This window comes from Mycteria americana, chromosome 6, assembly GCF_035582795.1.
Source record: "Mycteria americana isolate JAX WOST 10 ecotype Jacksonville Zoo and Gardens chromosome 6, USCA_MyAme_1.0, whole genome shotgun sequence".
NCBI lineage: Eukaryota > Metazoa > Chordata > Aves > Ciconiiformes > Ciconiidae > Mycteria > Mycteria americana.
The window spans coordinates 55087469-55111216 of NC_134370.1; the positions used below are offsets into that span (position 1 = coordinate 55087469).

Consider the following 23748-nt stretch of genomic DNA (forward strand, 5'->3'; position numbering starts at 1 on the left):
AGTGTGTCATCCTTCAGGCCACTTCAGCCCAGGAGGAGGAGTATGTTTTTCCTTCACCTGCATATGGTGCATCATCCAGTTAGCAAGAATGCAGCTGAGAGTAGCATGGTTCTGGGTCCTGATCACAGAGAAGAGATTTGAACTATTCCAGGAAGGCACTTTCAAGAAATATTACAGACTTTGAAATGGATCAAACCACTATCAGTGACTTGGACCAGTAGAGCAGGATTTCCTGACATTCTGCCTGCTTGATGATAATGCGAAATCTAAATAAACCTGTGGCTTTTGAGTGACAAAAGCTGGTCTACAAAAGGAAATAAACCAGTTTTGCAAGATCACTCATAATTCAGAAATTAACGTTTCTACTATGAAATTAAATTGTATCTGCAGTGGAACTATTCCCATCTCTAGAGAAAACCACAACAAAAAGTAGTGAGTACTTGATCAAAAGACCTTTGAAATGACTTGAAAGACCCATTCACTTCCATGGGGTTTTGTCTTATTCCGTAAATTTATTCCGATCAGGAGATTTGGATGGCAGAAGTCTCCATAAAATTCTTTCCCTGCATTTCAGAAAGTGCCTAAAATTTTACTGTGCCTAATGTAACTACTTGAATCCAAGGGAAATGCAGAAAAAAAAATACACAGAAAGCCATGCACAGTGACTATATTATGACAAACTCCTTGCAGGCTCTGGGGAAGGCTGGTTCTCTTTTGCATCACTCTTAACTCCATTTTATCTTACTCTTTCTATTCAGATGCCTGGCCCTGTCTCTAGTGCTTTTGACATGACTTTGTAAAAAGATTTCAAACTATGTCTGTTGATGAAGTCTTTAGTTGCCCAAATTAATTTTAATAATATATATTTAATTTTGTAGATATAGATTTCTGAAAGGTGTCATTAGCATTAACTTGAAAATTGAATTTCCCTGAATGATTAACTGCTATTCTTTCTCATAACTTCACCATGCTTAGGCATTTTGCTGCATTTCTGGCCTACCCACATTGCTTCTTCAAGAAGTTTATTTATTATAGGTTAATAGAGCACCATTCCCACCTCTGGAAATCTTTGAGAGGAGTTACCTGAAAGCTTGAAAAGCTATCGGAGTGGCTGGACTGAGTAACACATGGGATTCTATTAGGCCTCCTTGAGTTGGCCTAATAGGGCACATATCCTATACCTTGCTTGGGCAGAATCTCATCTTCACCTGGTAGGAGGAAACAGAAATGGCATATCTCAAGAGACATATTTAAATTCTTCCCTGTTGCAGGTTTGGTTTTTGCATAAGCATTTCAGCATGGAAAGCGAGCACTATAGGGCTGCTATATGTATTCCAAAATGCAGCTTCTGCAAGGGGTGTTCTTTTCCCATTAGCTTTGTCTAAGTATAGCTCACTAAGCTTTTTTTTAAGTGCACACACACACAGCCACATGCGTGACTTGATTAACAATGTCTTTTAGTTAGTACAACTTAATCTTGCTGATTTTAGAACTGCAGTATTCTAATGTAAGCAGAGAAAGCAGATATAAGAGGGGTATGGATAGTAAGGAATGCTTAGAACAGACCTGTCTGGAACACCTATTCTCCCTGCTGCAGAACAAGAACATAAAGACAGAAAAAAATCACTAAAAGACAATTGCCCTACTTCTGCTCTCGTTTTTACTAGCATCTGTCTGATAATAACTGAGAAGTAAACAGAGGTGCTCTGGATATTAATGTGGGTTAATAGAATTAAAGTAGTACAAAGGAATATCTTATTACTTTTTATAATTAACCTGGAGATCCATTGCTGCCACAGGTCACTGAACAAAGAAGTTACTAGCATTGAAGGAAGAGATACATACAGATATGTACACAGGGTCAGGTTTGGGTCAGACAAAATGGTGAGCTAGCTAGCATGAAATCAGCCAGAGCTATCAATCAGGTTTACCCCATGGCTAGCAATGATCACAGAGAGACTGACAGTAGTCTCCTGTGACATAACTTACAATAGACACGGGGGGAAGGAAAGGAGGGGATTTGCTTTCCTATGGGGCCCTGGGAATTGGCCACTGTTGAAAACAGGACATTAGACCATCACTCTGCCCCCGGAAATTTCTATATTCTTACCTTTTAGAGAAATATTTACCAAATGATTAATATAGTAACACAAGGCCCAATCCTCCGCCCTCTAAAATCAATAGCAAAATTCCCAGTAATTTCTACAGACGTTGCACAGAGACTATAATATATTAATACATTAATAGCATGCACTGCATACCTTGAAAACACCTGATGGTTGTTCATTTTCTAGCTCATTTTATTTGAGAAAACCATTTGGGGGAGTAACAAGCACTTTAGAAATCTTCAATCCGCTATCCTATTGACACACAGTGTACTTTTGCTAAAGCATTAGAATGAAAAGTACACCAAAATATTCTGACAGCAGACAGGCTAGCAAGCTCTTAAGGAGGAGTTTTGTTACATTTCCCACTTCTCCTCATATGACTGGAGTTATAGAATCTCTATGAATTTTGAGGTTCTCCTGTGTTGATATGCATGTTTAGTATTTTGATGAATTAACAAGAGAAAGAAAATACTTAGCCAAAAAGATCCCACAGAATTAAACATTGGACAAAAATCGTTGAAGTGGCCTCCAGAATTGTATTCCTGCGGAGCATTTCTGTCCCATCCTTCAGGAGACAATGGTGAAGCAGATTTCTCAATAGAATATTGTTTTCCTTTCCTTGGCTTATGCAAGGGTCAGTGGCCAACGTAGGCATAAATTGCAATGGAAGATGGGTGTAACTAGAACAGTTTCCAGGTCCTACCCAGTTGGCCAAATCTTCTTATTTAATGGTATGCCTTTTCTGCATAAATCTGCTGTAACCATAAACAGGATCTCATCCTCAGATTTGGAATTATTTCAGCATAAAGGTGATTCTCTGATGGCAATGGAAGGATCTAGAAAAATAATCAGTTGAAACATATTTGGATATTTGGCTGAAGTTTTGACCCTGATGGGAACCTGACATTAACTTCCACATCTCTAGGTTGGATTTTTGCAATGCAGGACGACCACACAAACATACAGATGAACACCAGCATTAAGGATACCCGAAATAAGGTGAGGGGTTTTTTTGCATGCTTGCTACTGGCCCACGTCCACAGATTTCTTGAGTGCATATTGTCAACCACATAGCTTTAAGATTGTTTGTAATCTGTTTCTGTATTGCCAAAATAGCACTGCTGGCATAGTTCAAATGTCTTTGTTTGTTTCCCCCATCTACAGAACCTATACAATTTCTTCAGTTTTTAACCTCTTGTGGCTGATGTTGTTTATTCATTTTCTATTAATACCGCAGACGTTTGGCGTAGTTTCCACAGATCCCATCAAATTCTCTGGAAAGTTTTCAGCCTGTGGTTAGATTGCTCTTTGCCTGACAGTACCAGAAATAGCTGCAGTATAGAGGTCAGGTTCCTTGGCTACCTTTAAGTTAGCATGTTTAGGTACCAGCAAGCACTTTGCAACAGCAACACAAAGGTTATAATTCACTGACTTACCCTGTTATGTAGAAATAACTTGAATTGCAGTTTCTGTAGCCCCATATGGTCTAGACACTTATAATTGCTTTGGCTGAATTTTTAGCGGTCTTTTGGTAAATACCATCTGATCATTTTAATGTAAAACCTTCTGTTCTGGTTTTGGCTGGGATAGAGTTAATTTTCTTCCTAGTAGCTGGTATAACACTGTGGTTTGGATTTAGTATCAGAATAATGTGATAACACACTGATGTTTTAGCTGTTGCTAAGTAGTGCTGATACTAGTCAAGGACTTTTCAGCTTCCCCTGCTCTGCCAGGTGCACAAGAAGCTGGGAGGGGGCACAGCCAAGATAGTTGATCCAAACTAGGCAAAGGGCTATTCCATATGATATGATGTCATGCTTAGTATATAAACAGGGGGAGTTGGCCAGGGGGCAGAGAGTCAGTAGGGTGGTCAGTCAGTAGGTGGTGAGCAATTCCATTGTGCATCACTTGTTTTGTACATTCTTTTATTATTATTTTCTCTTCCTCTGCTGTCCTATTAAACTGTCTTTATCTCAACCCACAGGTTTTACCTTTTTTCCAATTCTCTCCCCCATCCCACTGGGGGTGGGAGGAGGGGAGAGGGTGAGCGAGCAGCTGTGTGGTGCTTGGTTGCTGACTGGGTTTAAATCACGACACCTTCCAAAAAGATTATGTTTTCCCTGTGTGGAAATTCTGAGGTTTCCCTTGGGCTAGAACAGCATGATTTTGTACAGAGCTTGGTGATACAAGTGGGGAACCACTTGTGGTCTTGTTAACCTATAAAATTTTACAGATTCCTGAGGGCATGGCTAGTGTAGGCCACCAGTAAATAAACCACATGCATTTCACCACAGTTCATTCTGTCCTGTGTGAATTCCGGAAAAGTGAAGGATCTGTTAGGGCCCACACTGTGAAATGGTGACTGCTCAAAACTCACTAGTCTGCAGATGTCATATTCTGCACATCAAGAACAGTACCTTTGCAACTGGGCTGGCCACTGGTGTTGATCCATATTCCAGTAAGCAAACATAAGAGAGATCATGTTTTCAGTGAAAGAGAGAGGTACTAGGATCTTATCAAAAGGGAAACTTTGTCTTATAAAAAGGGAAACTTCTGAGAAAGATCACAACAAGAAGTGTAAACACTCCAGTCCTCTAACGAAAGCATGAGCATACCTGCTTATACTTTTCTTACATTGCTGACGTCTTCCTAGGTCAGTGCCTGAAGTTAAGTGGAATGAACCCAGGTCTAAAGTGGCATTGAAAATCATTTGTTTGAGAATACGTTAAAATGTTGAGGCAAAAGACAACTTGGTTTCCCATAAATTCTTTCTGTCCAGCCATAGTCACGAACTACCTCATATTGCCTCCCAGATCATCACTCAGTATTATGCATACTACAAATGTCCAGACTGCATCAGAGCTGCTGTCTATCTTGTCTGTCAGTGGCCAGTTTCAGAAAGATATGCAAGAACTTCACAGGAGATAGATGTTAATTATCCTCCCACTCCCTCTAAATACCTCCCTGGATTTCTAACCATTAGAGACTAGCTTACTTCCTGAACTATAGGTTTAGTAACTCCTGCTGACACATTTTCATGAATAATGGGTATTCTTACCAGCTATGAACTTTTGTTTCTTGCTAAATTATCAGCAGCAGCACCAGCATGTCTAATCATGCTGTATAAAAAAGTACCAATTTTTATTCTCCTTGCTCCATTCAGGTGATTGTCTCCTTGTTACAGTGTTACAAAACGGTAAAGAGTAGATGTTATCTATGCTCTTTCTGTCCTTCATAAATTAGTTTCTCCAGACTCAGGACCACTCAGTTTTCTGTCCTCTGAGTAAGAATCAGTAAGATGCAATAGTATCTGAGTACTACATAGGGCAGCAGCACTTTTATAGGAAAGCACCATACCTCTTCTCACATTAGTCACTTTATACACCTTAACATCTTGAATGCTATTTTGACTGTGGTTCTATACTGAAAAGGATCTTTGTTGAGCAGCAGGTCACTTTCTGTACAGACTACTTCTTGAATGGCAACCTGGCTGTTCTGTATTGTATTTCATCACTGGAGAATTGATATCCAAGGAGGATTAAATAATTTCCCCCATCTTGCAAGAAACTTGTGCTCTGGCAGGAGCTCAATCTCAAGATTCCAATGCTTTGAGATACCCTTTAGTTTGTCAATCCCTCTTTTAGGTTGGTTTATATATGAACCCTCTTTCCAGAGGGAGTATCACAATTGGCTCCACACCAGTTGCTGCCTGGGAAAACAAGACAAAAGGTGCACTATCAGGGCATAATTAACACAAGTCAACAGGGAGGCTGCAATACCTCAGCTGCAATGACAGCCACAGCAGGACTCCCTGGCTGCTTAGCAGTGCAGAGGGATGAATGTTGCCATCCTCACTATATTGAAGGATGCCAGCAACAAAATAAAGCAGTAGTGCCACTGGGCAATTTATCACCCCCATGGAAAGTAGTCACCAGCTTCATGGATATAAGTGTGAGATTTTTTGCAACAAACCCCTGTATTTTGGCAAAATGCATACAGTCATGGTATACAGAGGGCATCGCGTCGTTAAACACAATTCACGATGTATTAAAACATACCTGCAAAATGGGATCAAGACCCCCGTTTGCAGGAGGACCGTGAGACTAAGGCGGCCCCCCCCCGGCTACCGCCACCAGCACCGCCCGCTCTCTGCTGCCACCTGCGGGGCGCGCTCCCCCGGCCGCCCTTGGTGACAACGAGGACTTCCCTGAGGCATCTTAGTCGTGACTGCAGTTCCCGCGTTTAAGACTTCCAAACGTTTTCCGCGGAAAAATAGTCCTCCTCTCTCCAGAAAACTTGCACCAGCTTTCCCTTTTTGTGGCTTTTTTTTTTTTTTCCATTTTTCTCAAGACCCAGAAATGGCTAGCTCTGCTAAGCACAGAAAAGTTTCAGAGGAGCAGCAGTTAATGGGTATCAATCTCCCTTTTTCCCTCCGTATTACTTCTAAATTTGTAAAAATTATAAAGGTGATGAGAACAATTGCACTGACTAGATGAAGTGCCAATCAAAGTTAAAACATGCTGCTTTTATCTCATTCTCTGCACTCAGTCGCAGAGCACCCTCAAAAGGCCTCACAACTGGTCTCTGGCAGCTGTGCACGCTCATGTTTGGAGTCAGCAGCATGCCACTGCATGTATGCTTCAGGAAAGTGTAATTGCAGTTTGTGCAGTGGGTATCACCAGCATGCTCGGTGGCTGCTTGGTATCTTTATATTCTTGAGAAGAAAAGCTAAAATAACAAGACTTATAAAAGTATGTGGAATCAAAGCTCAATTACCTGATATCTGATGCTCTAGGTTTGGCAGGTATAGGAATACCGGTCTATTTAATCACTCAGTGTGAAGACCTACTCTATCCAGGAGTTATTTATCCTGTGCACTAGTGGTAAGCTTGATGCCATATAGAACAAATCTAGGCAGACTCCCCATCCCACTGAGTTTCCAGGTATTCAATTCCTTCCTGCCACCCGCATTGCCCTTCAGATGTAACTGCTAGCGTCATTCATTTGATGGCACACTGACATCTATGGATGCTGCAGTTTATACACAGGCTCCTGAGGCTTGTGTCATCCCACTTTGAGGCATAAGCACCTTTCCTGGAAACAGCACTGTGCAGCTTTACAGTAAAAGCCCTCCAGGTGAATACAAACACATTGCAACAAGAGGCTAGGTAAGCAGTAATTGCACGAGTACAAAAAGCTCATTATTTTGCTCAAATAAGCTGAAAGATAGGTGTTTAATGTCATGCCCACAGTGCGTCACAACGTTTCCTGTACTACCAGCCTGGCAACGTCACCACAGCAGACTGCAGATACTGACTGTCTCTCACTTTACTTGTGGACACAAGGTAAGCTAAAAACATAATAAAATCCCATACATGTAGTCAAGGTTTCACCCATGAGAGGGAAGACCCAACAGACACCTAGAGAACACAAGAAGATAAACTTCCTCAGGCTCAGTTTTGTGGGTTTTTTTCTCTGACCAAAACAAAAAACAAAACAAATCCTCCTGAAATGCCAAACTTGCCCAAAAAAGCAAAATGTCCCAACAGCCACGTATCAAACAGCCAGACCTTTCTGTCAGCACCTGGGAACTTGTCTTTGCTGTGAATAAGCTAAAGCTAACTCGATGTTTTCCAAACATCTGGTGGTCAGGACTCCTCATTTCCTCTCTGCCCTGGTGCATCTAATGCCATGCATTGGATCTTCCAACAGAGTGCCTGCACTTGTCACTGATGAAGGAAGGACCACAGCTGGGAAGTGCAAGAGAGACCATCAGCCAAGTACTATGTTAGAAAGCACACCACAGCATAGCACAAATTAGTAGTCCTGAGATACTTACCTGCACCTTTGCAGGGCTACTGTGCAGTAAGTAGCTAGCCCAGCAGGGACGGTGCTCGGGCTTGCTTCATGGTAGTTGTCACAGGGTGGCAGGTCTGATGAAAATCCAGTTTTGTCTTTGAAAAAATACTTTCATGAGACCTCTTGCAAACATATACTTGTTGACATATACATGTCTTTAAATGGAACTTGTTTCATTTTAAAAACAAATAGTTGAGTTTGTGAGCATTTTGAGATGGTTTGTTATGTATGTACAAACTTACAGCTACCTTTCTCCTGCAGACAATATGAAGGACTCTAGCTTAATGAGTAGGGGTTTCCCAATGCCACTATAGCTCATTTTCTCAGTAGAGAAGCCAGCAATAGCTATAAGGGCAGAAGAGGAAAGGATGTTGATTAAGTAGACTGCAGTTTTCCTTCTGCCATCCCCACTCCATATCAATAGTATCAGCGTGGTACATGCATACAGGAGGCTTACCATGTGCACACCTACAAAGATTCCTTTCCCCTCATACGGGTAGCAGCTGTAGTGACCCTATTTCTTACTCATTCTTTTCTCTTCTCTGCTTATCCCACAATGCTTATTAAACTCAGTGCATCTGAAAAAGTTTCGTAGAAAAACTGAAGAGATGAATTCTCTTGAGCTCTGCAGGAGGCTCAGACTGCCCTTGGACATCCTGACAAATATTTATTGTCAGGTTTGCGGTATCACATAGAGCACCACACAGACCATGGTCTTCCATTGTGACTCTTAGTAATGCTTAAGAAGTTCACAGTTTGGAGAGACATTTTGATCTGAATTATGAATTTGATCTTATCTTTAAAATAGCTGGATACCACACACAATATGTACTGAAATAGCAAGGCACAGTGAGCTGTGTTTAAAGTAAACATAGCCTGATTCAGGAAGCTTCCTTACTTTGGTTGGCTTATGTTCCAGTTTTTACATAGTTTTATTGGACTTAATTTATTTTTTCCTTCCCTCTTTTCATAGCCATTCTACCCGTTACACAATAAATGATTTTCTTATTTGAAGAAAAACAAACTTGAAACTTCCCCTAAAGCAAGGAAACCTAGACTTAAGTCTGTCATTCTGCAGCAAAGACACTCCACAGAGCCTGCTGGTTACTGCAGAGCCAGCACAAGACCTTCAATCTAGGATGTGTGGCAGGTAAAACGGCTCCCCAGCTCCCCAGCTGGAAAGCCTTGCAGCATATCACAGACTGCAGGGCAAAGGACTAAACACAGCACAGAAAGCAGATATGCTGAAAAACCAGATTCGCTGAAAAACCCTTGGCATTTCCTCCTAACGTTCTTATCCAGGAATTTTCAATGCAGACACTGTATCAAGTTTTCAAGGTCTAGTTTTGCGCTTCATTTTCTAGGTATGTTGACAAAAGTACAAGGAGGTCAAGGATTGAAGCAGTAGCTCAAATGGATTAGAAACCAGAATCTTCCTGGTTCCCAGTGCTCTACTTCCAACTATTAGACCACTCTGTCTTCTCTGGATGGTTCAGCTTCCTTTGTTTTCCTTTTGATAAAGTGTTTAAAAGACAAATTAGGAGGATTGTTGGGACCCTGTGAAAAAGCTCTTTTATACAGCAGATATCCAAGAAAATGCCAGAACTCAGATGAAGGTGGTCTGCACTGCGAAGGATTTACAGTAACCACAGCGTGACCATAGCTGCTGAATATGTGCATCAATTTTAAACATTTGGGATTATGTTTTCAGGCAGGCACCAAATCAGCTGATACAGCATTTGCAGCGATGCACACTCCTCTCTCTCTCTGCCTTCAGAGTGTATGTGTGTGCATGTGTATTTGCTCTTGCATGCTCTAGTCATGAATACCCAATAAATCCTTTTTCCTTAAATAGTATTTGCTGTACTTTAACCAAAAGACTTGAAGAACAAAATTAAAAGTATACCAATCTCAATCTCATCTCTAGTACAGAAATCACATGCTGGCAGCCTGAGCCAATTCAAGTTCCAGGTCTCAGTCCTTATCTCCCAGGAAAATAAAGGCCAGGCTGGGCTGAGAATAGCTAGCCTTGTGGGTATGAGAAGTGAACTTTTAGTCAACAGCTCAGCTCTCCTATGCACAGTGAAACTGCTTTCTAGAAAAGTAAATTTCGTTTCTGGCACAGACTGAGTTTTCCCAGGGACAAGTCCCAAACAGTCGTCTCTCCACTCCAAGGGTAGCAATGTTTTCTTTCTCTCTCACAAAAAACCCCACAGTATTAAACACATCTTTGACAAAAAGCCAAATCCAAGGGAAAACACAGAACTACACACACAATTTCTTTCTGGAAAAAGGATAAGATAAAAAGTAAGCCACACAAAACAGATGCTTCTGATACTGGCAGGCACTTGGGTATCCAAGGTTTAAACATGCTGAAAGCATTTCTGCAAAACAGAAGTATACCCATGCTGCACAGGGGTATGCAGCTAATCAGTCTCCATTAACAGTGCATCCACAGAAATATCAGAAACATATGCTGATCCTTTTTCAGGACTATCATTTGTCTCAGCTGGACTCTCTTGAGAATCTCTGCTGCAAATGCATACAAGAAATAGGCATTTCCTAGCACGACTTCAATGTGCACTACTTCAATGTGCTCCCTACACCCTGATCTTAAACCTTTACAGTCTTTCCCTGGAAATAAAATCTTACATCCATCCCAGCCCAGATTAGGTATCTGTAGGTTTAAGATGGCTTAAGTAACATTCAGTGCCAGGCTCTTTAAGAAGAGTGAAAGGAAGGTCAAAATCAAATTAGTCAGAACTGGATCCTGCATTGATCTTTCTTACTGTCTGTGTCTTCTCCCTTACTTCACATTATGCCATTGGTAGGTTTCATCCTAGCCAGGCTGCGTGCAACTGAAGTAAAACCACTGCTTGAAACTAGTAAAAATAGCTTTGTAACCTAATATATAAAGCATTGTGCAGAAAGCCCATTCTGCTGAAGAAGCAGAAGTACACAGAAAGCATAGAAAAACTCAAGTTACCTGTAATGAGTCCCTTCTCTGCACTCACATAGAAGTGTTCCTACAGTTTTCCTGTTGGCAACTTGGGAACTCAAACTTTCATCATTTACCTGTGCTCAGAATTTAAGTAAAATTTTCTTATTGCCTGTTCTTCTGCTAATGGCATGAAGCTTCAGGATCTGAATAAAATAGCAAATTGTTACTAGAAGTGAAGAAAAGATCAGGTGTTCCCTCTTACATAAAACATAGTCTCTGCCAACCTCACATGAGGTTCACTGGTACTAACCATTAAAGGGCTGTCATACTTCTGAGGTAGGTGAGCCCAATTCATTACTGCACTTGACCTTGTCTGTTGAACTCTACCCCCCTTCTTATTAAGAAAAACCTATAATACAAAAAACCCTTTCTATTCACTTCTATACCTTTTTCTTGATAGCCCAGTGCTCACAAATAAATTTTGAAATAACAATAAAATTTTCCCCATTATAACATAGTAGGGTCAGAGGGTTAAACATGTGACCTAATCAGCACCTTATGCAAAAAAGAACAAATTAAATGTGTTCTAAACCCTGGCAATCTCTTAAGAATGTTGCTATTTCAGCAAAGTCTTTGAACATTTTGCAATGCTACTTGATAACTGCAGTGGTAGAAATTAAGCAGCTGAAATGTGTAGCTCTACTCATAGGATAGGAAGCTCCAGTAAGCTAAAAGCATCAACATTTAATTACTGAAATATGCTGCATGATCCAGAAACGGTCTAAAAGCTGAAGCTACTGCACTGTGTAGCTCACTCAGCAAAGCATCCAGCTGGTCTGTAAAAAATGAGAACTGCACATGGCTTCTGGAACAGTTTAGAAAATCAGCTATAAGTCAGAACAGATTATTTAATCAGGAAAAAGGAAAGAATTAAGTTCAGAAGAATGAGCATAAATCAGAGGAATACACAGATTAATCAAAAAGTTATAGTCTCATCACCAAGAGACTACATTATGGTGGGGAAACCTGCCTGGTGATTGAACAGTAAAAAGCAACTGACAATGCTGAACTAAGAAACTAGTTGCATAGTATAGGGTTTTCCTTAAATAAAGTGCAGTGCAGGGAAGACAACAACTTTTCCTTTTTTTTCCTCCATGTGCTAAGAGAGATACGATGTCTGAAAGACCTTAAATGCTTTTATGAAAAGAGATGCTTTCCAAACTCAAGGGCATTAAAATCCATTATATGTGACAAATATCCTTAATTTTATTACTCTGACAGTGGGTGAGGAGTCTATGAAGGACATGAGGATTTTATTCTCTTGTTTGTTTTACATTTACATATTTTGCATTGTATAGCAATTGCCATTGAAAGATCTTGGAGCACTTGCCAAACGTTAGTGATTTACAACATTAAAAAACACTCTTGTAGAAGTTAACTTGTATTCTCCTATCTACAAAAGTAGGCTTAGAAAATCAAGAGGATCTGCCAGAGTGTAACAGATCAGTGAAAATGCTCAAAATAGAACTTGGATTTGATTCTCAAAACCAGGTATTATAAATGACCATGTAAGTCCTCTTAAGGCACAAGTAAAACCAGGTATTATAAATGACCATGTAAGTCCTCTTAAGGCACAAGTTGTCAGGAATTTAATATGGCAATATTAATCTTCCACAGCTGTTTGAAGAACAGGTGTATTTAGGCAGAATAGAATTTTAATGGGAAGAAATGTTTTTATAGAAAATCTCTCACCACATAAAAATGGTCAAAATCTCAGCGGGATATGAAAGGCCATTAATTCCAGACAGGACAAAAAGTTAATTGTTCATCATAGATTACTTACACTGAGAGAGAAGCATCCACTATATAAGTCATCAGGTTAGGCTTATATCAGGAGTAATTTAGCTTGGGTCTGTTTGTTTATGAGATATTATGGTATCATTGAAGAAAACTGAAGGTCTCTACAGCTCAGAATTCAAGCCATGTCTCTGTAATACACCAGAAACTCTGACGTTTGTACAAACTTCTAGGGACTGAATGTCTCACAACCATGTTTCTTCACATATTCTCCCTCTTGCTTCGTTTCACGGGTCAAGAGCTTCTTCTGAAATTCATTTAAAAATTGATTACATGGAAATATTGGGAAAATTTTTCTGAACTAAATCTTGACTTAAGATGAATTTTGATCAAAAACTGCCAAGAGATGGAGTGAACAAATCAGATGTCCTTAAACTATTATCACTGTTTTTTTGTGGCAATCAAGATCTAGACCCTATCCTCACCACAGCTAGCATGTATGAAGAAACAGAGCTACCGACTGTTTTGTGAAGGAGTTGAAATACCTTTTTCAACATCTTAAGATTTTCTTTGATTTCAGTCATATCATTTGAGAACTCTAAAGAGGAAATGCCATTTCCAAGTCTAAACAAACAAACTAAAGACCAGTTCTTTTTATGAAGACACAGGGGGGAGGGAGGTCTAATAAGCAGGATCTCTCCTACTAGGAGTCCACAACCATGCGTCTCCCTCCTTCTAACTTATAATAAGTTAAAATGAGAAAAGGAGTCTTCTAGATATTACACCTGCCACCTGCTTTACAAGTTACAAAGAAAGTAGCTGTCCAAAAAGAAGAAAATGCAGACACTTGTTTACAGCATCAGTATTTACCAAATAATTATTTTCTTGTTATATTTTAAACACGTGTCTTCCATATGAAATTCAAGTGTCATATCAAGCTATCTGCACACACAAAGTAGAACTGAAAGAGCTGGCTGACTGTTTATTTTAAGTGAATTTTTCTTTTACAGTTTAGTGTAACTGGAGGTAGATGCAATATTAAGTGATTTTCTTCCAGTGGTTTGAAATAATAGTAATCTATGAACATTAGGACAGAGTACTGGAGATTGGAACCAGTTGTTTAAAGTTAAGCCTACATAAACATGCAAATGAAACAACAACAACAACAACAAAAAAATCACAGCAGGTTATATGATGATTGTCAGTACAGTATAGTGCAGATCATCTTGCAGGAAAGGCTGTTTATGCTGTAGTACTGCAAAAAATTATATGATGTATGCTACGTGAAAAGATATACAAGATTCAGAGACAGAGTATTACAGCTATGCCGTTCATATTATTTCCCATGTATCTCAAACCATCAAAATCAAGTTGAAGGGAATTACATGTCTAAGGAGTCTGTAATCTGCTATGCATGAATACATTTCTGATCCCGCAGGCAGGAGTTTCATTTCATATAATCATATGAAAATGGATACTGCCACTGTCAGAACTTTTGACTTAACCGAGTCTATCAGCCTTACTTTCAGAGCTGTTAAATTTGTCTTCTTTAGTAGCTGCCTTTGTGGGAGTAATAGAAGCTCCCAGCAACTTCAGTTTAAAGTATTTTTTACAATTACTTTACACTATTATTTGGTCCATTCAACGAAGAAATGCTCACTAACTTGTAATTGGGGACAAATACTAATAATCAGACAGGACTTAGCTATGGTTTATTAACAAAGTTATGTAGTAGTGTCCTTTCCTTAGAATCCTAGATTTGCAAAGGAGCAAAAATGGTCTGGTGTAATATAAATTGCAAAAAAAAAAATAAATTTTAGCAATAAAATGGAAAATGCTTTTAAAATAAAATCTGCAATGCTTTTTTTTTCTTTTAAATTTCCCACAAAGTCTGTTGAACAGATGGATCACCCAAAATGCAGATACTTCTCTAAACTGAAATACTAACATATATCTGCATATACGACCATACACTGCAATATATCACAAACAGATGCTCAAGAACAGCTTAGAAAGAAAAATCAGATTACATGTTTTGTGTTTCCTTGGTGCAATTTCTTGCCAGGTGCATAAAATTTTGGGATCAATTAACAAACCGATTTAAGCATGTACTTAATTCAAAGACCACAAGTAATTTTACTGGAATGAGTGGGACTCAAAGGGACTTTAAAATAAGCCTGTCCTGATGCCCTCCAATCAGCAGGCCTATAATGTTCTGCCTCTGGTAGTACGGAGTCCATTTCAGGATATGAAAGATGCCAAGTAACAACTGACCTCATTCTCACCCTTCCCTACTAAGAACAGAAAGCTTCCCAAACGAAGTTTACAAGAAAGCTGTAGGCAAGCCTTATTCATCATGCAGATGGGATGGTCCTTTTAAAGTCAACAGGCCGGATTAACAGTTGATCTCTAATATACAGAATACATACAATAAAACTTGCACTGGTTTTGAAATGGGAATGTATTTTCTGGGTCAGGAACTGTGAATCTGCTCTGTAATGCACAAAATGTAGTCATTTTAATTTGTTTTCTTCTTAGTTAAACCCCAAATATAGCATTCAGTATAAATTTAAGTACTTTACATATAAAACTGATTTATATAATATTTGAAACTTTACAAAATAGTACTAAAGTAGTCAATAAAAAGGTCAGGTTTAAAATATTTACATTTTATACATAATTTCCCTCTACTTACAATTATTAAATAATCTTCTGTGGTTTCCTTAATTTTACTTTGTAGTCATTAAAAGTTTTTCCCTAATTTTGTATTACTTTCAAATGGCTTTTTACTTAAACAGAATTTTAGCAAAATCACATTTCCAATGTGAAACATTATCCCCACGTTTTCAGTAGCAGTTATATCTATATCTATATATATCTACCTGTGTTTTGTAGCTGTTTTATAATGCAATCCTCTTTTCTATAATAAACAGTGGAGATCTAAATAAGAAAATGGCACAGTATGGAAGGAAACATTATGTTCCCAACTCTTAAATCCCTTTATGTCATTTGGCTTCTAGAATATCCAGCTTCTTGATAAATTATGTTATTCTTCCAGTACTTTCAAGGAATCACAGATTCAATACTCATTTAGATTTTTGTGTCGTCATCTTTTGAGAAGTTATTTCCTGAAGGTACTTCACAGAGACTATCACCATCCGTGCTGAAATCATCCTCATCGTCATCATCAGAATCAGCCAACACTTTACTTGGCGACTTCTTCAGTCTACTAAAACAAAAACACATGTCTTTGCTATTAAAACTGCACATCTACATGCAGAACACTTATGCAAAGCTTAAAACATTGACAGGTAGTATTTACATTTTTAAAGGATGTCAAAGAAACTCATGCTCCGATAGGGGTAGTTTATCATAGACTACATCTTACACAAAACAAACATGCAAGACAACGAAGATCAATCAATCATATTTTCAAGCACCTCTAACTAAAGTCACAGAGAGTGGAAACTGTAAACTTGGCACACCGAGATGTTCAAAGATGGCTGAGGAATACTAACACAGGAGAGCTGTACCTCTCAGTCATTAGCAGGAAATTTTTATTACTACAAATGATAAGAATGTTGAGTCCCACCACCTTTTCCCATTTTTTATTCCCTGGCTCAATTACTTTATTCAGCAGGCAGATCTTGGAAAGAAGGTTTGGGCACCTAGAGCACCCTGGAAAGAGTTGGAGAACATTTGTAGAGAAAGGAAATGCAGAAGAGTTTCACAGTTTTGTCTCTTACACTCTGTCTGCTTATGACAAACTTGAAGTTTGTTAGAGGAAGCCCTCAGTTTATGGACTAAAGGAGCAAGAGATCAATCTTGTGAGTGGTGGTGTGATACATAATTGTGAGGTCTGACAAGTTATCCTACCTTAATTCCTTCTTTGCAGCGTTAAGCTGTCCTTGCAATTGTTCATTCATATCTAGTTGCTCTTCCAGTTCTCTCTGGAGTTTCTTTTTAGCACTTTCCAGTCTGTCTATTTCTTCTTCAGCTTCTTCAACTTGTCGTTTCATTGCTTTTAAACGCAAACTTAACTGAAATATTTACATGTCAGCTGATTAGAAGACTATTTTAATAAAGGAATTTTATTCTTCCATTTAATAAAGGAATTTTATTCTTCCAGCATCTATGAGAGGGAGAATAAAGACACAACTTTGCCAGTGTAGTGACCCTGTAATCCTATGCTTCAGAAATATCTGAAAGTCAGCATTAGACTTTGAGAAAAGTGATGGGATACAATTTTTTAAGAAGAAAAAACAGCAACAAGCAAAAATAGCTTTGGTAGAATAAGACAATATTATGTGATAGCAAGAGCCAGTTAACCATAAGGGAAGACTGGAGCTATTAGTGTGTCTAAGTTAAGCAACTTCACCAGACGGATACTATAAAATACTTCTTAAAAACCCAGAGGATTTCAAAAGATTGTTCCCTTAACAGATATCTGCAATTTGAAACATACTGTTCATTATCTAGGAAGAATATTAACTATTTGACTCACGTACTGAAACAAAACATGTTTTAAGCAAGGAATCAACAAAGACCACAGGAATGGTAGAGCACATTGCTATTAGAATATCAACATATGCTTAATACTTATAGCCTATATTTAACAATAAATAGCTTCTTTCTTTAAACAAAATTTTATGGTGGCAAAACAGAATATATTATTTGTTGGTATATTTGTTTATAGGATCAGATGCTATCTGTTATTGGCTTTATTTCTTAAAATAGTTATAGCATTGCTTCTATAAGTGCTTCCTTTTCATAATTTTAGAAATTAATAACAATTTAGTACTAGACAAAAGAATATGATGACAATGGGAACTGTGAACCTCACTAAATGGGAGTTCATAAACAACACAGTAATCAGTATCTACCTATATTCTTCTCATATCTTTTATGTATGATGATTTATGCTAGTAGGATTAATATCAGATATTTGCATATTAGTCTTTCCCTCTACCTGGTCCTTTTGATCAGTCAATGAGAGATGTTCATCATCTACTTGCAACATTAACTCCTTCACTTTTCTCTCAAGTCTGCGGTTACTTAGCTGGAAATTAGATCTATCCCTAGAAAAAACAAAACAAACAAAAGACAGGCTTGTCAAAAAAAGGAACTGAAATACTTCCAATCCTACTGACATAATTCCTTAGCAATCTTCTAAGAATTAAATAAATACTAATGGCCCCTGCTTTCATTTACTGATTCAATGCAACATATTGAGAAATTTGTTCAAAAGCATGAACCAATAAGGGGAATTTCTTCTGTTTCCAGAGCAACATTTAGGAAAAAAAATACATTCCTCCAAGATTAAACAATGAAGTGAACACGAAAATGGAAGTGTTAACTTATAGTTAATACTTCTAAGCCTGTTACTAATATTAGACATTGATAAAATAATGAGATAAGGAACCACGTTAGCACTGTGCCCAGTTTTACATTTATAAGGCAACTTCCAGTGTGCTTTCAGTCAAAAAGAAAATTTGCAATACTTATATGAAACAGTAACCATTTTAATTTGGTGCTTGCGAGAAAAAAAAAAAGTTAATTGTATTAGACTTAATATTAGCAAGAGGTCATATTAACAAACATAAACATGCATGTTTTGATCTTAACATAACTCGTTCACCTCTCTTCATTTTCAAGTCGTTCTTCTAGCTCTGTGATCCTTGCTTCCATTTGAGCAACAAGTCCCTCTTTACTGGATCGGTAAGAACCCTCCAGGTGAAGGATTCGGCTCTTCAAGTCTTTGTTCTATAGTTGGAACATACTTTATTAGTACATACATGCTCATATTAACACATATCACCTTAACAAAAAATAAATTTATCCAGGCTAACATAAGGTGATCAGTATATTTTTAATTTAGTAAATATGAAAAAAGAGAATCAGTGAGATTTTACTATTTACTACAAAACAAATCTTCTATTACTGTGCTTTATTAAAAAGAAATTAGTGTTAAGCTTGAGTTAAAGTTTTAGGCTTAAATGGACCCTTGAACTTCAGATGGTTGCAAGCCCCTTCCAACAGCATTTTTTAATATGCCAAAATTTTTCAAATAGCATTGGATCTGTCTTATTGTCCACACAATTCTTTTGTCAAATGCTGTATTCTTCCCCTGTAACTCACTGCTGTATGGCTAAAACAAGTAGACAAAGAAATTACTTGAATCCAGTATCGCTTTACTCTATCAAAGCAGTTACTGTGGGGGTTTTTTTCTCCCTTTCCTAACTATCCAATGCTACTCATACTACATAAATAGTTTGAAAAACTTTGCAAGCTGCATGATTTGTAAAAGCAAACTTTTTGCTCAGATTTACACTTTAATTTTTATGATGCTACGTAATTTAGGCTTTCAACGGGGATCTAATGATAAAGTTGCCAGAAAAAAAGAAGAGTTACATGAGGAACAGAAATTAAAGTTCTTTGTTACAGAACTTCAAACCATGATCTCAGATCTCAAACATTAAAAAAGCTATAATAGAAAAGTCAGAACTAAAGTATAAGGATGTACATGGGATATACCAGTAGGTGGCATTCTTTTTTCTCAGACAATTAAGATGGGATTAATGTCACATAATTTAAGGCACCAAATTAGGTGTCTGGTATAAACATGTTCTCCAAATTCCCATTACAATCTGTTTCATGTTCTTGAGGCTGTCAATAATACTATGACTTGCTCCCATAGCTTTCCTCTGGATCTCAGCTGGGGATATGATAGTAATCTTGCTTTCAAAGACCATTGAGCTGCAGAATAAAATGTTGCAAAAAGCTAGAAAGTATTTTTAATGTACTTTCCATCACAGATATTGAAACATATGAGTCGTATTCCTTCCTAGACAACAGAGAGTAGCAGTTCTCTATCAAATCTGTATCTTTTCTTTCAGAGGAATGTCATTTTTTCACTTGTTTGCTCCTACAGAAGAAAATACTCAACTAAAATCACAGTCGCTTGAAATTATAATCTACCTTCAACAGTGTTCCTGAAGTACTGTTAAGACTTTGAAGAACAGCTCCTCCAAAAGTGGCCAAAGGATTTACAGCTAAACTGGATAACAGTGTCTTTGATAGTCTATAGTCTTTTCTGTATATGTTCTTTTTAAAAGTTTCTGTATTGATATCTCAGTTTTATTCTAAAACAAGTGTACCATATCAACTGTCATATTTCTTATTTTTAATGTCTTTGATCCTCAAATGTATAGACAGAATTTGTGCACTAGAGAGATGCCTGCACTCACTACAACAAAAATGTCTTGTTTTATTATATAAACAGATGTATGCATAGTATGAGAGTTTAGTATATGCAAAATATAAACCGTGACAAACCTCAAACTAAAACTATGGGGTACAGAAAGAAAAAAAAATACTAAGAGAAGACGTAACTCAAGATTATATTTTCTTTTGAGTATCACTATTAAGATACTCATGGTTTATAATCTGTTCTTACTAACATATAGTTCCAGCAGCACACTATAGTGGGATAGTGCCAGCTACCAAATAGTGTACTCCTTAAATGCTTATTTGAATTCCCCAATTAAGGCAGATACCCAGCCTATTATCTTGCTAGTGTGATGATATGCCAGCTATAATTACCTGTCTTTCCAATGAAATTTTGTCACACTCCAAATCTTGCTTTATAGCTCTTTCCTGAAGTAGCTCTGTCCTCATTTGTTCAATCTATTATAGAAAGAAAAGACAGAAATTTTAATAAAAGATTTACTTTACATTTATCTATATGATACTGTGTGTATGTATATATGTATACATATACATAAAGTACATACACCTACACAACGAGAAAAAATTTGCTCTTTCTTAGAACTCAAGACATACACATGATTTCAGATTAAGTTTACAATTACAATCTTGAACAAAATTTTCTGCTTTGGGAAGCCCATGTTATTCCCAGTGCTTATTCTAGGCATTTTGCAGCCACATTGGGTATTGCTGATGTGCCATAGATATATTCTGTAGCAGGGAACTGAACTCTAAAATGTTGCATGAGAGACATATCATGTGGCAGTGTGCTGGTTTTGGCTGGGATAGAGTTAATTTTCTTCATAGTAGCTAGTATGGGGCTATATTTTGGATTTGTGCTGAAAACAGCATTGATAACACAGGGATGTTTTAGTTACTGGTGAGCAGTGCTTACACAGAGTCAAGGCCTTTTCTGCTTCTCACCCCACCCCACCAGCGAGTAGGCTGGGGGTGCACAAGAAGTTGAGAGGGGACACAGCTGGGACAGCTGACCCCAACTGACCAAAGGGCTATTCCATACCATATGACGTCATGCTCAGCATATAAAGCTGGGGGAAGAAGAACGAAGCGGGGGACATTTGGAGTTACGGCATTTGTCTTCCGAAGTAACTGTTAACGTGTGATGGAGCCCTGCTTTCCTGGAGACGGCTGAACACCTGCCTGCCGATGGGAAGCAGTGAATGAATTCCTTGTTTTCCTTTGCTTGCATGTGTGGCTTCTGCTTTACTTATTGAACTGTCTTTGTCTCAACCCACGAGTTTTCTCACTTTTACTCTTCCGATTCTCTCCCCCATCCCACTCGGCAGGGGAGTGAGTGAGCGGCTTGGTTGCTGGCTGGGGTTAAACCACGACATGCAGGGAACTGAGTTCTGGAACATCACATCAGTCTTCAAACACCTTCTACAGTTGCTTTCTTCATACTTAAGTCTGAAGCTTTGAAATGGCACCTTATCTTTAAGCTGCTGACTAGTCTACTTTAAAGTTTCACTTTATTAAAAACAAACTGGTAATGCAGAGAAGTGCCTAGAACTCAGTGAGATACTCTACAGACAATTACCGTTTTCTATGTCCGTGAGAATAGTAAAAGCTCTTTTTCAACAGATTCTGATGCATACTGGATATGAAAATTGCTCCCCTCCTCCAGTCAATTTTATGTCTGTCATGCCAGGAAAGCACCGACTTCTGGATTTAGGGAGGAGAGGGGGTGGTTTTTGTTTGTTTTGTTAAAACACAACTTTTGCTACAGTTTCTGTAGATATTTCTGTTGCATATTCAATAACCAGAAGGAAAGTATATTCTCCATATGTAAGATGTTAAAAAACTACCTGATCAATACAGAATCAAGATAACAATACAGAATTACTTTGTTTTATCTCACTATTGGATTTGACTGGAAAAAAAAAATTCTGAGGATCAAAAAGAAATTCTAAACTGCCTAACAGCTGCTACTGAAAATTCAGGGCTAAAGGAAGAAGTTTGTAGTGCCCAAATACTTTTCTTGCCTCTCATTCCTGCTGAGATTGCCCTCAAGTCTTTACAAATGCCTTTGGAGGCACAGCAAATGTTACCACAGCATTTGTGCTATTCCCTACACAATGTTTACTATGGTGAATATCACCCGGGGAACACAGTGAACATCTATGGCAATTACTGTACCTGCAAAAAGACTGACAAAGGTTTCAGTGGCCACAGCAGTCTTCCCTGCTTTACAGCAGTTACATATGAACTTGCATAAACACACCATCACAGTTAAGCAGCTCTAAGTTACAGATTTATCTCACTAAAGGTCATTCAAAAGCCACTGAGAATTCTTGCATTAAAAAAAATCCAAAAGCAATGCTAAGAATGTGAAGGTTAAACAAGTACAGCACATGAAATTTCACCTTAGGCCTTTTTTTTTTTTTACCACATTATAATATTAAAAGGGATATTTTTAGTTAATCACATGTTTAAAAGAAGTCATTTACACTGTTTCTGTAGCTTTGAAATGAATATATGAATACAAACAATGGTAGCAATGCATGCAGTTGCATATGTTATGTCACAGTATGGTTTCAAAACAGTAGAAGGCATTCCTGAAAACTAAGGTCATAACAGTTACTGAACTACAAATGTTAGCAATGGCTGTGTTCTCAACAGCTGGGTAATTTCCTAAAAGCTCTCATTGTCGCATAGAAGCCTAATAATAATAATGTTTTATACATTATATAGTAAAATATTATTTTATATATTAGAATATTATTTTATATATAAAAATTATAATAACTCATGTATACAATAGCTGTATTTCTTCATGAAATACATTTTAAAAAGTTATAATGTGAGGGATTACATAGAATTTATTCTGCTATAATTGCTTTAGCCATGAAGACAGACACAGAAAAAAGAAAGCAAAATTTGTAGTAAAATGAATGACTAATTAAAAATGCAACTGTTAACTGAAGAAAGGGGTTTTGTTTTATGTAGGAACTTGCTTAATGGACCACTCTAAAGTTCTACTGTGCTCTTACTGTGCTCAAAGGCTGTGACAAATTTGTGCAACCTTCCCAAGATCTCAAATTAAGGAATTATTTAGAGGACAATTATTGTATTTCCAAGATGACTGCTACTGTTGTTGGACACCTCATGGTAAAAGCAACCTCACAGAAAAACAGTGGGAGAGAGAAAAAGTACTATATCTGGTTAGGATCAGAAAGCTACGTGCGTATATACACGACCTTGTAAAAAGAGAAGGGCAGCAGTACACAATTCTTGCTGGGGGAGGCGGAAACTGTTTTCCCTTATCTCCTTGCACTTTTCGGTATTAAATACACAATTAACATGCACAAAGGAAAAAAGCAGTTGTCTGCCAAAATGTGCTCAAACTTTTAACTTATTTCAAAGCAGTTAAGAGCGGCTCTGGGTATGTACCATGCGGAGCTTTGTGCCTCACATTCTACTTTTCCTGTATCTAATATATTCTAATAATGTTAAAAGAATAAACTATTTCTGCAGCTTAAGGCAACAGTTATCACAGCTGGATTTGAGGAATGCTAACAGCAAAGAATTGAGAACAGCAATAGTATCAGATTTTACAAAGCTTTATTAGACATAATAGCATTTTGTGCCAGCTTTAGGATTAGAAGCAGCTGTTGAGTTCATTATTAGTGAAAGCAATTTGATTTCTAATAATATTTTAGATGCTATCACCGTTGTTTGCCATCTCACACTAGGTTCACAGCCTATGTTTCTTGTTAATACCTAAGTAGGGAAAAGTAAAATACATATATGTATGTG

At 37.8% G+C, this 23748-nt stretch overlaps 2 protein-coding genes across 13 annotated transcripts in view; both read right to left on the minus strand.

Annotated features, from left to right (window-relative positions):
• MYZAP (myocardial zonula adherens protein) overlaps nucleotides 1-11169 on the minus strand; it is a 78760-nt gene extending 67591 nt beyond the window's left edge. Inside the window, exons 1-4 of one of the 3 annotated variants that reach the window (XM_075505914.1) lie at nucleotides 10954-11169; nucleotides 7948-8062; nucleotides 7693-7858; nucleotides 1084-1208 (exon numbers count right to left, since the gene is read on the minus strand). The gene's annotated coding sequence lies outside the window, so the exon portion shown is untranslated. Of the gene's footprint in view, nucleotides 1-1083; nucleotides 1253-7692; nucleotides 7859-7947; nucleotides 8063-8215; nucleotides 8646-10953 lie in introns of those variants that run through there. The other 2 variants (XM_075505915.1, XM_075505917.1) reach the window with 2 other exon arrangements.
• Nucleotides 11170-13667: 2498 nt separating this feature from the next.
• Nucleotides 13668-23748, minus strand: part of CGNL1 (cingulin like 1) — a 72308-nt gene continuing 62227 nt past the window's right edge. For 6 of the 10 annotated variants that reach the window (XM_075505924.1, XM_075505927.1, XM_075505925.1 and 3 more), the window contains 6 exons: nucleotides 23662-23712; nucleotides 20308-20391; nucleotides 18344-18468; nucleotides 17675-17783; nucleotides 16582-16745; nucleotides 13668-15934 (listed from right to left, as the gene is read on the minus strand). In XM_075505924.1, coding sequence (XP_075362039.1) covers nucleotides 15796-15934; nucleotides 16582-16745; nucleotides 17675-17783; nucleotides 18344-18468; nucleotides 20308-20391; nucleotides 23662-23712 — 672 coding nt within the window. In that variant the 3' untranslated portion in view covers nucleotides 13668-15795. The remainder of the gene's footprint in view (nucleotides 15935-16581; nucleotides 16746-17674; nucleotides 17784-18343; nucleotides 18469-20307; nucleotides 20392-23661; nucleotides 23713-23748) is intronic. The other 4 variants (XR_012776234.1, XM_075505923.1, XM_075505930.1 and 1 more) reach the window with 4 other exon arrangements.